This window comes from Hemitrygon akajei, chromosome 7 (genome assembly GCF_048418815.1).
Source record: "Hemitrygon akajei chromosome 7, sHemAka1.3, whole genome shotgun sequence".
In the NCBI taxonomy this organism is placed as follows: Eukaryota; Metazoa; Chordata; class Chondrichthyes; order Myliobatiformes; family Dasyatidae; genus Hemitrygon; species Hemitrygon akajei.
In genome coordinates, this window is record NC_133130.1 from 55,184,469 (window position 1) to 55,198,488 (window position 14,020).

A 14,020-nucleotide genomic window follows, 5' to 3' on the forward strand; every position below is an offset into this window, starting at 1 on the left:
AATCAAAGGCTAATTAATAAAATAAAATTGATCGCAGTTACATAAAAGAAACTCAGCACTAACTCATTAAACAAATTCACAGCACCTTCCCATGAGAAAGATTACTAACAGTGAAATAAAGACAGATGAAAATCACATTAAAAAGACATTTATCACAACCCTGTTAAATACAGGGACGAAAGTAATAACATAGATACACATTATATCCTGAATTGCGTACCAGTCAAAACACTTTGAACCATGAAGGAAAAATAGAGGTATCTTTTACATCAGAGATGAAAAGTTTAAGCCGCAAACTAATGAAAATCTACAAAACTTTCAGTGGTTTTAATAGGATAATTGTTGGTTGATAAGGTAAACAGAGGGTTAAAGCGCCAGAAAAACTTATCAGGTCAAGTTTTAGATCAGAAAGTATTTTCAGCACAGAAGAGCAGCAGGCAACTCAACATGACCATATTGATGCTTGTGCTTCATCCAGCCTCCTCCAGTCTCACTTATATTCCCACCCACATGCAACCTAGCTCCTAGTTTAATGCATCTCAACTATCCAACTACTCCCTGAGGATGCAAGTTCTACCATCTAAGCACGCTGGGTAAAGAACTGCTTTGAGAAAAGGTCAGAGAAGTAAATAATGCATCATGTGGCTTCATATTCTCCAACCCTGTGGCTCACACAGGGAATACTCTTCACAAAGTTGCAGAAATAATTAAATGACTGGTAAAAGCAGGCTCCAAAGCAGATGCTGAAGATAATTTTGCTCCAAAATGTTGTGACAGGCTATCAAAATGCTAGAAATTCAATCAACATCTGGAAAAGAACCAAATATTATAATAATTTTCTTCTCCTTGCAGTTGTAATAAAAGAATGACTGTTTTGAAGTGCATTTAAACAAAAGTGAGTTAACAACTTGAAAGAAAAAGAATAGGGCTAAAAGATGCATTGAGGGAAAACAGATCGGGTTGAGAATATTTGGAACAAACAAGAATGAAATTTTGAATCTTTAACGTGAGATGATTGTCTCCCAGTAATATTATGTGACATACAGTATATTAAATGTGTGCTATCAATTTATATTTACATTTGACATGTGAAATGAAATTGTTTGTTCTTTCTGCAGTGTCTTCTGGGTTCTTGAATCTGTGTGCACATGACATGTTTATACTGTGTATAGTACAATGTATGCATAAGCACACTATCAAATGGTGTACAACACATAACCACTTCCATCAAATTTGTGCAAGCTTAGCTCTTGCCTAATTATGCTTACAATTTTTACAAAACACAAGGCTTGCTTCAGCACAAACTACAGGGGATCTGCTGGCCACATGGATGGACCCTTTATCCCCTTTTAAACTTTAAACTGGCTTCTTGCTCCCACCTTCTTAGCAATCCTCATCATTGTTTTCTGCTTCCCTAGCATCATCAAGACCTTGACACCTCCTAATCATCCAACAAAGCCCACTTCCCATTCCAAAACCTGAGAGATTCCATTCTCAATCCTTTTGCCTCCCTCCTCTTCTGGCACTGCTCAAGCAAGACTGAGCACAGTAGATTACTAAATGGATGGAATGAGATATACACAAACCACACAACAATCCAATTCACCTTTCCCATTGGAAAACTGTTTTAGCGCTGCTGTGTTTTGCAATATGTTCTCTTCCTTATAAGAAACAGCACAATTATTTCTGACCCTATTACTCCTGTGAAGAAGTTTTGCATAATATGAAAACGTGACACATGGTATGGTTATTCACAATTTTTTTTATAAAAGAAAATTATACACCGACAACAGTAACACACTACGATTGTGTGAAAAATATTAAATAATGTTTTCCTTAACCTTCTGATCCAATATATTTCTAAGAAATTGCACCAGTACATATGGCACTGTGACCAGAATTTAAATCAAAAGTAAAATTGCTTTTTATTGATTTCTTCCCAGCTCTGACTAAGTGCATGATACTGTTTTATTACTGCATATTTACATAAGGACAATGCACCCATCTCAATCCATTTGGTTTTTCACACCCAAATCAATTATTGCACAATGAGCCTCAAATGGCATGTATTAGAGAAGACAATTTTAATTTAATTCCCGTAATTGTTTTTATCCCTTATAGAAAAATATAACCGGCATTATCAGGCCCTGAACACACAAAATAATCAGGATTCTCTTTACAGGTATATGTCCTTCTTCATGATCTTGGTGGAGATTAACCACAGCTATGCGCTGTGTTGGGTTCTATCACAGTGAGCACTGACCAATCTGCTTTGGCATCCTTTAGATGAATCCAAAGGATTTTCCTAAGGAAATCTCCAGACCATAGCCTCATCATCATTTTCTTCACTCCATTTCCAGTTCTTTGTTGCTGTCTATGAACCTGCACAGACCACCAACACCATAATTCCTCCATCATTGATGGTGCAGTCTTTTTTTAGGTTCTCAGTTCCAGCACACTGGATGCCTCAAAGCATCAAGGGGAGATAAACATCTCCTATCAACAAAAAAAACCTCTAAAAGTTGGCCAAGCCATATTAAACAACTGTCTCCACCCCAATCAGCTTTGGTGTCAGAATTCGTGGAGTGACTCCATTGTTTAAGTCTTCTTCAAACTCTAGCAACTGTCCCATGAAATTGAGGTTTGGGGAAATAATTGGTCTCTTTCCTTTAACAAATTTGTAGGCATCGGTCATGGTCATCCGTGTGTGCTTCATCAGATAGGCTATAACAATAGTAGCAGAACGTGAGACACCAGCTTGACAGTGAATGAGTAGCCCCTTGTTGCACTGGTGTGCTTCCTCTGAAAGCAAAAGAAACAAAATACATTACACTCAATATTAACCTTCAATTACTCTACAATCAAGAGAATACAATTACTCTTCCATCATTTCCCAATGAGTCTGAAAGTAATCAGAATTCAGTTTCAGCATCAGAAGACAGTAAATTGAAAACAGTAAAATAGTTAGTACAGAATTCAGTAAAGAAATGTATCTGAAAATACAATCAGCTCTCCATCAACTAGGAAAGTGGACTGAGGAATGATAGACAGAGTTTAATTCAGACAAATGCAAGGTGTTACATTTTGGCAAGAAAAACAAGGACAGAACCTATACTGTAAATAGTAGGACTCTGAGGAATGTTGTATAACAGAGAGACCTAGACGTGCAGGTGCCCAGTTCTTTTAAAGTGCTGATATGGGTAGACAAGGTGGTGAAGAAGGGTGTTTGGCACACTTGGCTTCATTGGTCAGGATTATTGAGAAAAGGTTGTGATGCCATGTTACAACTGTACATGACACTGGTAAGGCCACATTTGTAGTATTGCCTATAGTTCTGTTTGCCCTACTACAGGAAGGATGTCATTAAACTGGAAAGGGTGCATAAAAGATTTCGAAGTTTGTTGTGGGACTCTGTAGCTTTTCACCAGGCAGATATTACTTGATAAATCTGTCAATTTCATATTCATTAACGGTGTCTTGACTCTGCTGAAGTTTGAATTGACACTGCTTTTTATTTATTGCACAGAAATTTGTCAAAACACCTGAGAGGTAAAATATGTTGAGGAGAAATTTGGAAGATCAACTTTTTGAACATGTACAGAAAAGCAACAAATTTAACAACAAAAGCATTCAAATAAACTTCCACTTTTAAAGGACAGAACTGAGAACTTTTATTTGAATTCAGTAACACTATTATTAAATAACTTTCCTCCCAAGTTATTTAATAAGGGAGCAGCTGTTTTTCTTTTAGAATTTCACTGAATCAAAATTATGACTCCAATGCTTCAAATCATACATTTTATACACATCATTAAATTAAATATTTTTTTCTATTAGCATTCTCTAGTACGCCCTCAGATTTTGAATATAGTTCTGATAAATATTTCTGTATTTCATTGTGTGAAGTGTTTTTTCTAGATTTTGAGACTATATTGTCATATGGAATGCTATGGAACATGGGATGATTGAACTTAGTTCGCCCCTACAAAATCTGAAGTTGATCCTCGGGCTGTGTCAACGTACAGGTTACTTAAGATTCAAAATAATGTACTTTTTAAATTGCTATCTAAATGCATTTTTACAAATATATCCAACTGAAGCTCAGCACTGCCAAAAATCCAATGACTCATCCAAGACTATTAATCTACAATTTTCATAAGACCCAATTTTATTTATTTATTTTTAACACAGAGAGAGATATACGGAGCAATTTCTAAATAGCACAGATAAGAAATTGCCTACATCTGTGTGCATAAACATTCAGTGCTGCCCTGTATTTTTCTGCTGATCCAGTAAACTTGCACTCTGTTATTCCAAACTACTGTTTCCTTTGACATGAACATTCTCCTGAAAGTTGGTCTGTTCCAATTTTCCCACACATAACATAAATGCTTAAGAGGGTGAAGATAACACTTAGAGTAATAGAGTGCAGGGACTCAGCTGGGTTGGGTTAGTTAATGTTGCATTGGTCGACTCCTCATTTAAATTAAATGTGTTTCCTTTTTGCTGAACAAATGTATCACTACATATCTAAGGGACACTCTTCTTTCATCAAAAATGCAACTGGATCTTCGGGTTTCAAATTTCCACTAAAGCACTGGTTTTGGTTAAAGGAATCAAAGCACCAAAAAATTGAAGGTATTGGTGTTTTACTAGATTGGGAAAATAACTGAACAACCAGACCTCTGGAGCATTGTAAACATAAATCGGTTCTTTCCAGTTGCTGTAGTAAAGACCACAGATGATAGCTGATAAAAGTTCAACAAAAAAAGCAACAAAATACTTTAAAGCTGCGATCTTCTGGATCAGTGCTTCATGATTCTTAAAGCAGGCCTATGCAAGGAGAACAGTCAGAATTGCTTGTCCTTAACATGCTGGGAACCTGCAACGTCTTCAAATGAGCTCACAATTATTTTACGTTTATCTGCGATATTGTTAGCATTTTTGAGCAGCTTGGCTAGTCTTATAGCTACCCACAGCTTTAGGATTTATACTGTTAATGCCTTCAATTAAAGTAAATGAAATTATAAGGCTTTCAACAGATTTTCCATTTGGTTTATGACTTTGAAAGCAATTTTTTTTTCATGTCACCAGAATCAGAAAAAAAAATCAGTTAAATAAAAAGAGACAAATAAAGGTTAATATTGAATCAACATCATTATTGAAGCAAATTGTAAAACAATCACACTAAACTACAATCTTTTATCTTAAATATCCTTGAATATTACTGGATCAAACGGAAAAAAATCATGATTATTCTTGAGGGATTATCTAAGTTGATCTTGAAGAAAGGGTTACTTGGTCTGTCATTTTGCAGAGATAGATGAAAAATTCCATTCACAAAAAAGGTGGAATTTTGGATACAGAATTAAGCTTTTTGGGTCATATTTGCTGAATCTCACTGAATATTAGTTATTACTTCAAATGATACTGCTGTGATTTTACCAACTAGACTTTTCAGGCTCTCTCCAAAATACACAACTCATAAAAAGACTCATTTACAATATCTATCATGAGGGCTGAGAGATATTAAAATTGTTAACATATCAAAATAGGAAATCATGCCCAATTGCAAATGTATTTGAACTGAAATCCTTCATGGAAGGCCAAGACACTTATGAATTGTCTGGAGTACAAAATGTAATGTGAACCACTAGTCTTACTGTAAGATTTATATCTTCTGTGGGAATTATTTTGTTCCTTTGCAATTAATGGCCCCAAATGTCATTACTAATACAAAATGGTAATGAAAGTTTATATCCAAACATTATCCAAATCTTTTGACAGTTGAATTTCTAGTGATGAATATGCTAAATATGACCATAAAGCATTGGAAATACTCAGCAAGTCAGGCAGCATTTAATCTGATGGCAAGTCATTGACCTGAAACATTAACACCTGTTTCTCTCTAAACATATGCCACCTATTTTCAGCATTTTTTAAATTATTTCTGGTGATGGATGATATTATCTAGGGAGACTTAGAGTAACAGGAAGTTCAGGAAATGCTTATTCCATGGAGTGAAATGATTTAAATCCCCATTGAGTATAGCAATGTAGGTTAAATACAAAGAATGATGAGGTGACAGATTTCATTTGTCAACCATGCAGAGTGGAAAATTGGAAGGCATCTTCTTAAAATTAAGTAAGGTGACCCGACAATTGAAAAGTGTATTCTGATTTTTTTTTTAAATCTGTAGTTCTTTGCAAGGTGAAGTTACACTGATTTGAAGTAGGCTGTACTGATTTTTCCTGCAAAAGTAAAACTATTAAAAAAAATTTAAATCCATTATTATTTTGCCACTTGTTTACTCAGTTTTCTAAACTATTATCTTAACTGAATTATGCATTTTTATGACAAAATGTTTTTTGCCAACATATACAGACAATATACTCATTTAAAAACAGGCTTAAGAAGTAATTACCAATAAATTCAAAGGCCTCTTCGAAGTATTGCCTGAGATTCTGCTTGTTGCTGTCAGTGGCAGGTAGCCGTTTATAATGGAAGATACCTTTCTCATAATGATAAAGAGGCAGGTGGGTAGTTACATTAATGATGTAGCCGATATTCATCCGCTGCATTTTCTCTATATCCTGAGCATCCTGCTCATTCCCTAGGAACAGGAAGGGTAGGATGGGGGTCAGCTCGGCATTTTCAATGTCAGGGGTGGTGGGGATGGACTGAGGTAGCTGTGTTGGAACTGCTGATGCTCCCCCTGCATCTGGGCACTCCTGAAGCTGCAGGGAGTGATCACAGAGGTTCTCATGGTGCTGTTTGAAACTGCTGTGTCCACCTTGAAAAATAAAAAAAGAACACAGTTAACCACAATTAGAAAGCCTGTAGTACTTGCTGAAATTTCCTCTCTAAACTGCAACTGACACAAAGGTCAACCTCTTACTAAGTTTGAACTGAAAGGCTGAACTGGTTGGATAAGGTATTTAGTATCTGATTGGCAATGGCAAGCATGGTACCAATCTTGTAATGACAAGGACAGGTCCTGAACAAGCCCTGATCACATATGTGTTGATAAAACTAATACAAGATAAATCCATGTCCCCATGTGTGTCAAAGTTTATTAAATACTTCTGACTATCCCTGAATTCTGAAGCACTCAAAATATTTAAAAAAATTCAAACCATTGAAAACAATTATTAAAACATTCCAAATATATACAACTACCTGTTTGAGTAAATAAATATGCTTTCACAAAATCTTCAAATAAATGGGCTTATGATCCTGTATCAGGTCTAACCTCTATGGCTCATCAGCCTGTGATGGTGCTGGGGAATTCAGTCACTGTCTCTCATTAGTGTCTTAGAGTTGTACAGCATTTTAGTGGGTCCTTCAGTGCACAGAATCTGGGCTAATCACCAGACACCCATTTACTCCAAATCCATTTTTACTCTCCACTCACTTATGTTTACTCTCCCAGATTCTAGCGCTCACTGACACATCATTGATAACTTAGGCAGGCAAGCAAGGATGTCAGATGAAATCAGAGCATCTGAAGGAAAGACATGTCATTGTGGGGAGAACGTGCAAACTCCACACAGCCAGCAAGATTGAGCTTGGGTTGCTGCAGCATCTCTCCTAGCTTCACCAGTGTGCCAGCCCAGTTGATACAGTCCGTGGTGAAGGCAGCAACACCACACAAATGGCAAATCACCAGTGCAGCTCGGTTAGTAAGTTCAGGAGCTCTCATTCAATAAGCCACCCAACTTCCTGATATTTGCAGGGTATCATTTTAAAAATATATATATTTCTCATCCAGATTAATTGGTAATGGGAGCTCACAAAGCATTCCCAATCACATCGTCCAAAACATTTCCTTTTAACCAATGTTCTCTCACAGGTGCATAGATTCCTCTCAGACTTTCCTGCCATCCGTCACACTATAGGAGTATTCACCACAGGCATTAAGCCTGTTAGGATGTTGGAGAAAATCTAAACACTCAGGGGAAATCCACGTGGTGATACAGAGCACATGAAAATCCACACAGACGGATCCAAAGGTCGGCATCAAACTCTGTTTGCTGGAGCTATCGGCTGTGGCACTGTACTGCTGCTTAATTACTGATGGTATACTGCTGCCTTTCCCAACAAGTCCCAGACTAGTAATTCACATTACTCCCAAGGAAGGCATGTCAGGTATAATTGTATTTTTTTTAAACTGTAAGGCCAATGTCAAACAAGCTGACTGGTACTTCTATTACAATGCCATGTCTGGATCACAGAGCATTGAAGGAGACCTTTCCATATATTGTTTTCCAACTGTCAAAGCAATTCAGGATTAATTGCATTGTCTTGCTCTCTCCCAGCAGGGCGTTGATGCTTAATCTTCACTGCACAAACATTTATTCAACTACAAACAGATGTTTACTTATGATTCATCGATTATTTCACCAATGTTTTCAAATGGGCTTCTTTTTTTTTTACAATAAATTGAGCTAGTCATTTACTTTTGTTTCAGTTTTACTGTTCTACAATTAATCCCTGTAGGCTGCGCTGCTTGAATTAGACCAAAAATAATTGGAGGGGATGGTAACTCCAGTGAAAATGAAGTACGAAGTACTGCCTTGAAAGTGGTACTCGGAAAGTTAAAACCTCTGCCTCCAGCCACTTTGCCCAGTCCCCTCTCCCTCACCGGTTGCCCTTGCAGTCTGGCCAATACCTTTTCAAGAAGGGTTTTTAGATGGGTAGCTTCAGCCTTCCTGTTTCAGTAGGGTTGTCTCTTTGAATTGCAAAGCATGGTCCAATGCTGTATGTAATAGTCGTTCTCTCATTGTGAAGTCTATAGGCAGTCTGATCTGTCCAGTTTCGTCACTATTAAACAGCATAACCACCAACTCTTAAAGGGAGGCTGATCAACAAGAAAAAGCAATCCCAAACCATATTCAGGTTTGATTTGCTTCTGTTGACCCCATTAAACTTCCCTTTGGTATCACCTGCAACTGTCCTATACTTAGACTGTGAGCCCAATCTATGAAAACGGACCAGTATCCTGTTTGGTTTTCTGTGGAAATTGTTAAAATTGGCTGACTGCACCATTGGAAGATTCAACAAGTTAACTTTCCTGTTGTGTTATTATAATTCATGTGGGTATAGTTCGATTTTCAGACATTAAATAGTCAAGAGTAATTGTACATTCTGAAAATAGGATCTTAGTTCCAATTGCTTCTGAAAGTTCATAACCCATCAAATTATGGTCAAGACCTGAATTCAAGTCGGTTCAACATTGAAGATATTACACAGAATTGGAGCCCATAACTAAAGATTATGCATGTTAAACAACAGCAGGAATAAAATTCTTCATTCCAAACTGAATAAAATCTACCCAGGATGCATTTACTGGAAATTGAGCCAAATACTATATCAATCCTGCAATAGTCAAATCCCTCAAATCGGTATAGGAGTATCTTTTGGAAAAAGACCTCAGCTGAAAGGATTCGCCAGATCATGAAAACAGCATGCAACTACACGGTATAGGGTGGCAGGGTGGAGCTGTCTCTACCGTAGGAGGTGTAAGGCACTCCGTTCCTCCATTAGCCTCCAGGTCACCCCAGACAAAGTGTAGCGCCTGCTTAGCACCTGACATTGCCCAGGAGAAGACAAATTTTCTGTAGAAAAATTTTCCAAGACACAGCACATGATGATGATGATGTTATAAACAATGGGTATTGCTTACACCAAAGGAATTGCTTTGCAGAAAATCAAAGGACAAGCCAGTTCTGCAGATTTGGATTTCTCAATATTAAAGCTACGAGCAAATATGCAACATTTTCTGTAGCTTAATATTTTTAACATTATTACTCTTGTGGTGAAAATTTGTAATTCATCCTCTGTAAGCTGTATAAATTTTCCAACAGGCTTCCAGCTGTATAATAAATTTACTTTGAACTTTGCTCTGCTAGTAAATCCTAAACTTCATACTGCCTCTTCTCATGACGCTCAGTGTAAATAAGCCAGACAAATTAATTCCTTTAAAGTAAGGTATTTGTAGCTCTTTGATCCTCTTCTGAACAATATGCAACATTCTTGGCTTAAAGTTACAAACCAAGAGTGAAATATAATTTATTTTAATCAATCAACACGTGAACTGCTTTCATTTTCAAACATTTCAGTTTGAAAGTAGACTCGTAGATACTTGATGGATAATGGTGGATTGATGGTAGTACAATTATATAAATGAAAGACAAGTATACCAATTTGTACAAGGTGTTACAGTCTAACAATGTACATGGAAACAAAGCTCTCAATTTTCATATATTCTGATCGCACACATATGGAATAATGGCAATTCCGCTGTTACTGAACCATTACCAACATAGAAAAACATTATACTGAACTGAAACTGATAGCAAAAGATGACTCAGTTTTGAAAATCTTTTGGACATTGCGTAAATCTTGTTTCTCCAACTCCCACTTCACCATCGTTTGGTTCGCCATCAGTTTTTCATTGAGCTGTGACTCCCTAGCAACTTTATGAGATGACATGAAGTTATTTTGTATAAGCATGTTAGCTGGCATCCAGAGCTACGTTCTCAGTGCCTGCTATTACCTCCATCTCACCACTAACGTTCCATTCTTTGACATGCCACAATGTCCTGCAGCTAAAGTGTGGAAAGTCCACTGCCATTACAATTGAGCTCTGCCAAAATCTCTATATACTTTAATTAAAGTGGTTCAAAACCTTGTTGCTATATTCTTTTTCAGACACAATCTGGCATTCTCATTCAAGATGCTGGCTCCTGCTCTCACTGCCTCACATTTGATATTCTCATCATCTTCTTAAAATCCCTTTTCTTTTTCTCTACCTCTTCGGGGCTGCCAATTCCACCAGTTCTCTGTTCCTTCCATTATCTTCACGCTTCTAGCCTTGTTTAATTGTCACATTATAACCTTTTTAAACAGCCCTAACGTTTCCACATACAAGTTAGTATGCCAATGAACTGCATTAACAGGTTTTTAGGCTTTTGACTATTTTCTCCTTTGCCTTAGCTCCATTGTTACACTTCAGTGCCTTTTTATGTTTTTTTTGCTCATAAACTCCCTTCTTTCGACTTTCATCAAATGTTAAACAATGGCCCTTTATCATTTATTCTACGTCAGAGAAAATAGTCTTTCTTCACTCTATCAAGCTCTTCTACTTTACAAACAAAAATAATCTCAAATCTCCTCTTAGCCTCTTCTGCTTAAGTGGTAACAGCCTCAAAGTTTCATGCCACTTTTTAGAACTATTATTCTTTAGAGCTAGTCAATTTACTTTCGGCAGAATCTTTCATTGAGTTGCTTCCCATCAACCTACTCACTCAACCTGTATTTGCATATAAACGTTCCTCACATATGAGCATCTCCAAATACAGTATTTTAAAATGTTTATTGATACATTTAACTACACTTACTAACCTTCATGTAATTGCTTTAACCTACTCAGAATTAGTTTCAGAAATACTCAAGTTTTTCCCTTTTTTTATTAAAATCATCTGTGGTTTCAAAAGTACTAAATCCAAACTGGATATCCTCAGTCACGTGAATTAAAATCCACCTTCCACAATTACACCCAACTCAGTTGATCTAGCAAGATCTCCAAATTTCTGTTCCCTCCTTCAATGAGGAGTGTAGTTAGGAAACAATGGGATCAAATCTTACATCGGACACACAAGCTGAAAAATTAGCTTGGTAGTTCAGTACAAGGCTGAAGAGATGTCACATATGCTACTTTGAAGGATAGCAGGTGTATTAAGACTGGTTTAACTGACCATTATGTATCATTTAACCAACAACACCTACAAACAGAAAATTCTAGCAATGTTAAAACATTCTGTCACATTACCTCATTTGGTCTCACCCTAGAGATATTCCATTCCTCCTCACCCTCAGTATTGAAAACTACCTTTTTCTCTCACTTTCCCTCTTCCGACTAAGGTTCACAGATCCGAAACATTAACTCAGTTTCCCTTTCCAGAGACACTACCTGACCTGCTGGGTGATTCTAGCATCTCCTGTTTTTATTTCAGATTTCCAGCATCTGCAATTTCATTGCCACTTAAATACAGTTTACGATTTACAGAAAGAGAACAGATTTTAAAAAAAGCATTCTCCTATGACAATAGTAACTAAAATAGGAAAAGTTCCTAATTGAGTGTAAATCAACCTAAGATTCTGAAAAGGTATTATATCACGATGCTACACAATGCTACCTATGGGAAACAGTGATATCTACCGGAAAACACTGCTTGTTCCCAAAAATTGTTACTGTTTGCCTTTATTGGTAGCTCAAGCATCTGCCACTTTCATTTTCTGGTCCTTTTACACCTTCAACCTCCCACCCTGAGACCCACAGACCCCTTGCTGAATGGTAATGGTCCATGGCACATGCAAACCCGTTTTAAACACACAGCTGAACAAGCAGGGGAGAATCACCTCCATTTTCACTTACTAATCTTCAAAGTCATTGTTTAAGATTATGTTACCATTTTCTCTGGTTAACTAAAATCAGTGGTCCATTTAAAGTGGATATAAGGACATTATGACCCCAACAATGATACTTAGGTTTTTAAAAAATAGAGATGGGTAGAAAGTAGAGAAGATTTTTCAGATACTGGAAATCTTGAGCAACAGACACAAAATGCGGGTGGAACTCAGCATGTCAGGCAGCATCTATGAAGGGAAATGAACAGTCAACTTTTTGGGCTGAGACCTTTCATCAGGACATAGGTAGAAAGTAGTTCAGATCCATTTGTAGGCCAAACTACAGTACATGCTGCCAAAAAACATGAAACAGGTTTTCTAGCTTCATCTAAATTATTAGAATAATTTGGCCATTCTACCTGAGGGTCACGTACCTCACCAGCATCTTTCCACAATTAAGTTCCATGGGGTCTATTGTCAGGGTTGGCAGCGTTTCTGAGTAACAGATCATTAGCAGTTACCTGTTGTGAGTGTCTTATAAAACACTGATGAATCTTAGGTGAGGCAAAGGATTTTATTTAGAAAAGATCAGGCCCCAATTCATCCATTGTCAAAGCCCAATGTCTGTTCTAGAAAGGTATTTGAGACCTGAAAATATTACTCTTTTCACATTGACAATGCTAAGGGCCCTGCGTTCACAGCACAAACATTTATCAAGTGCTAAATGTTTGATTTTATTTTTGAATTAAAACTAAGTTGTGGAATCGGGCTAATTTGAATGATGAATGTAAATATCCTAATCTCCTCTCTAGCATCAGCTGCCTTGAAAATGCATGCATGTGTGTATCCGTTCTGAAGCTGCTTCACACTTGAAGACGTCCCTGAGAGCTAGTTGCACCAATCGTTTCAAAATACTAAAATACTTGCAAGGTGCAACACTTGAAATGCATTTGATCTTAAAGAGAAATAAGCAAGAGACAATGAGTAGAAACAGATCTATTCTTGGTGGCACAACCTACAGACAAAAGTATCTGAAATTATGTGAAATCTGCTTACTTAAATAAAATGTTGTATTATATTAATTTAAAGATAAATGCATTTGACTAAATTTTGCTCTTTATTTAAGGTTAGAATTTGAATGAAGTGATTATTGATGGCAATTGATTACCACAAGGTTCATATCTTTTTCTGGAAGATTGATTTTGTTCCCTCTTCTTTAGCAACTACTGCTTGATATGTCTGTTACAATCCCTTGGACTGGGCACAACTCAGCACTGAGTTAGCAACATGCACTTCTTCTCTTTAAGGTTCTTCTTCCTCCTCCCTTCCAGGTGGGAATGTAGCTACTTTTGCTTAAAGGATTCTTTCATGATGTGACTCAGACTAAGTACATGACCCTCACCTTTAGTTGCATCTTCCATCAGAGTGTGTTTTAAGTTAACTATTATCTCTCTCTCACCTAACTACCCAAGTACCCGACCACTGAAGATAACCCGCACCTTCATCCCAGTGGCTCTAAAACTTTTACATAAATGGCATAAAATGACAAACTCATGAGCACTTTACTCATACGAACATCATTGGCAATGCCAGCACTTAATGACCATGC

General features: G+C 37.0%; 1 protein-coding gene across 2 annotated transcripts in view; it reads right to left on the reverse strand.

Annotated features, from left to right (window-relative positions):
- Positions 1 to 1,742: 1,742 nt before the first annotated feature.
- dusp10 (dual specificity phosphatase 10) overlaps positions 1,743 to 14,020 on the reverse strand; it is a 33,281-nt gene continuing 21,003 nt past the window's right edge. For both annotated transcript variants that reach the window (XM_073050916.1, XM_073050917.1), the window contains exons 3-4: positions 6,425 to 6,793; positions 1,743 to 2,802 (exon numbers count right to left, since the gene is read on the reverse strand). In XM_073050916.1, coding sequence (XP_072907017.1) covers positions 2,537 to 2,802; positions 6,425 to 6,793 — 635 coding nt within the window. In that variant the 3' untranslated portion in view covers positions 1,743 to 2,536. The remainder of the gene's footprint in view (positions 2,803 to 6,424; positions 6,794 to 14,020) is intronic.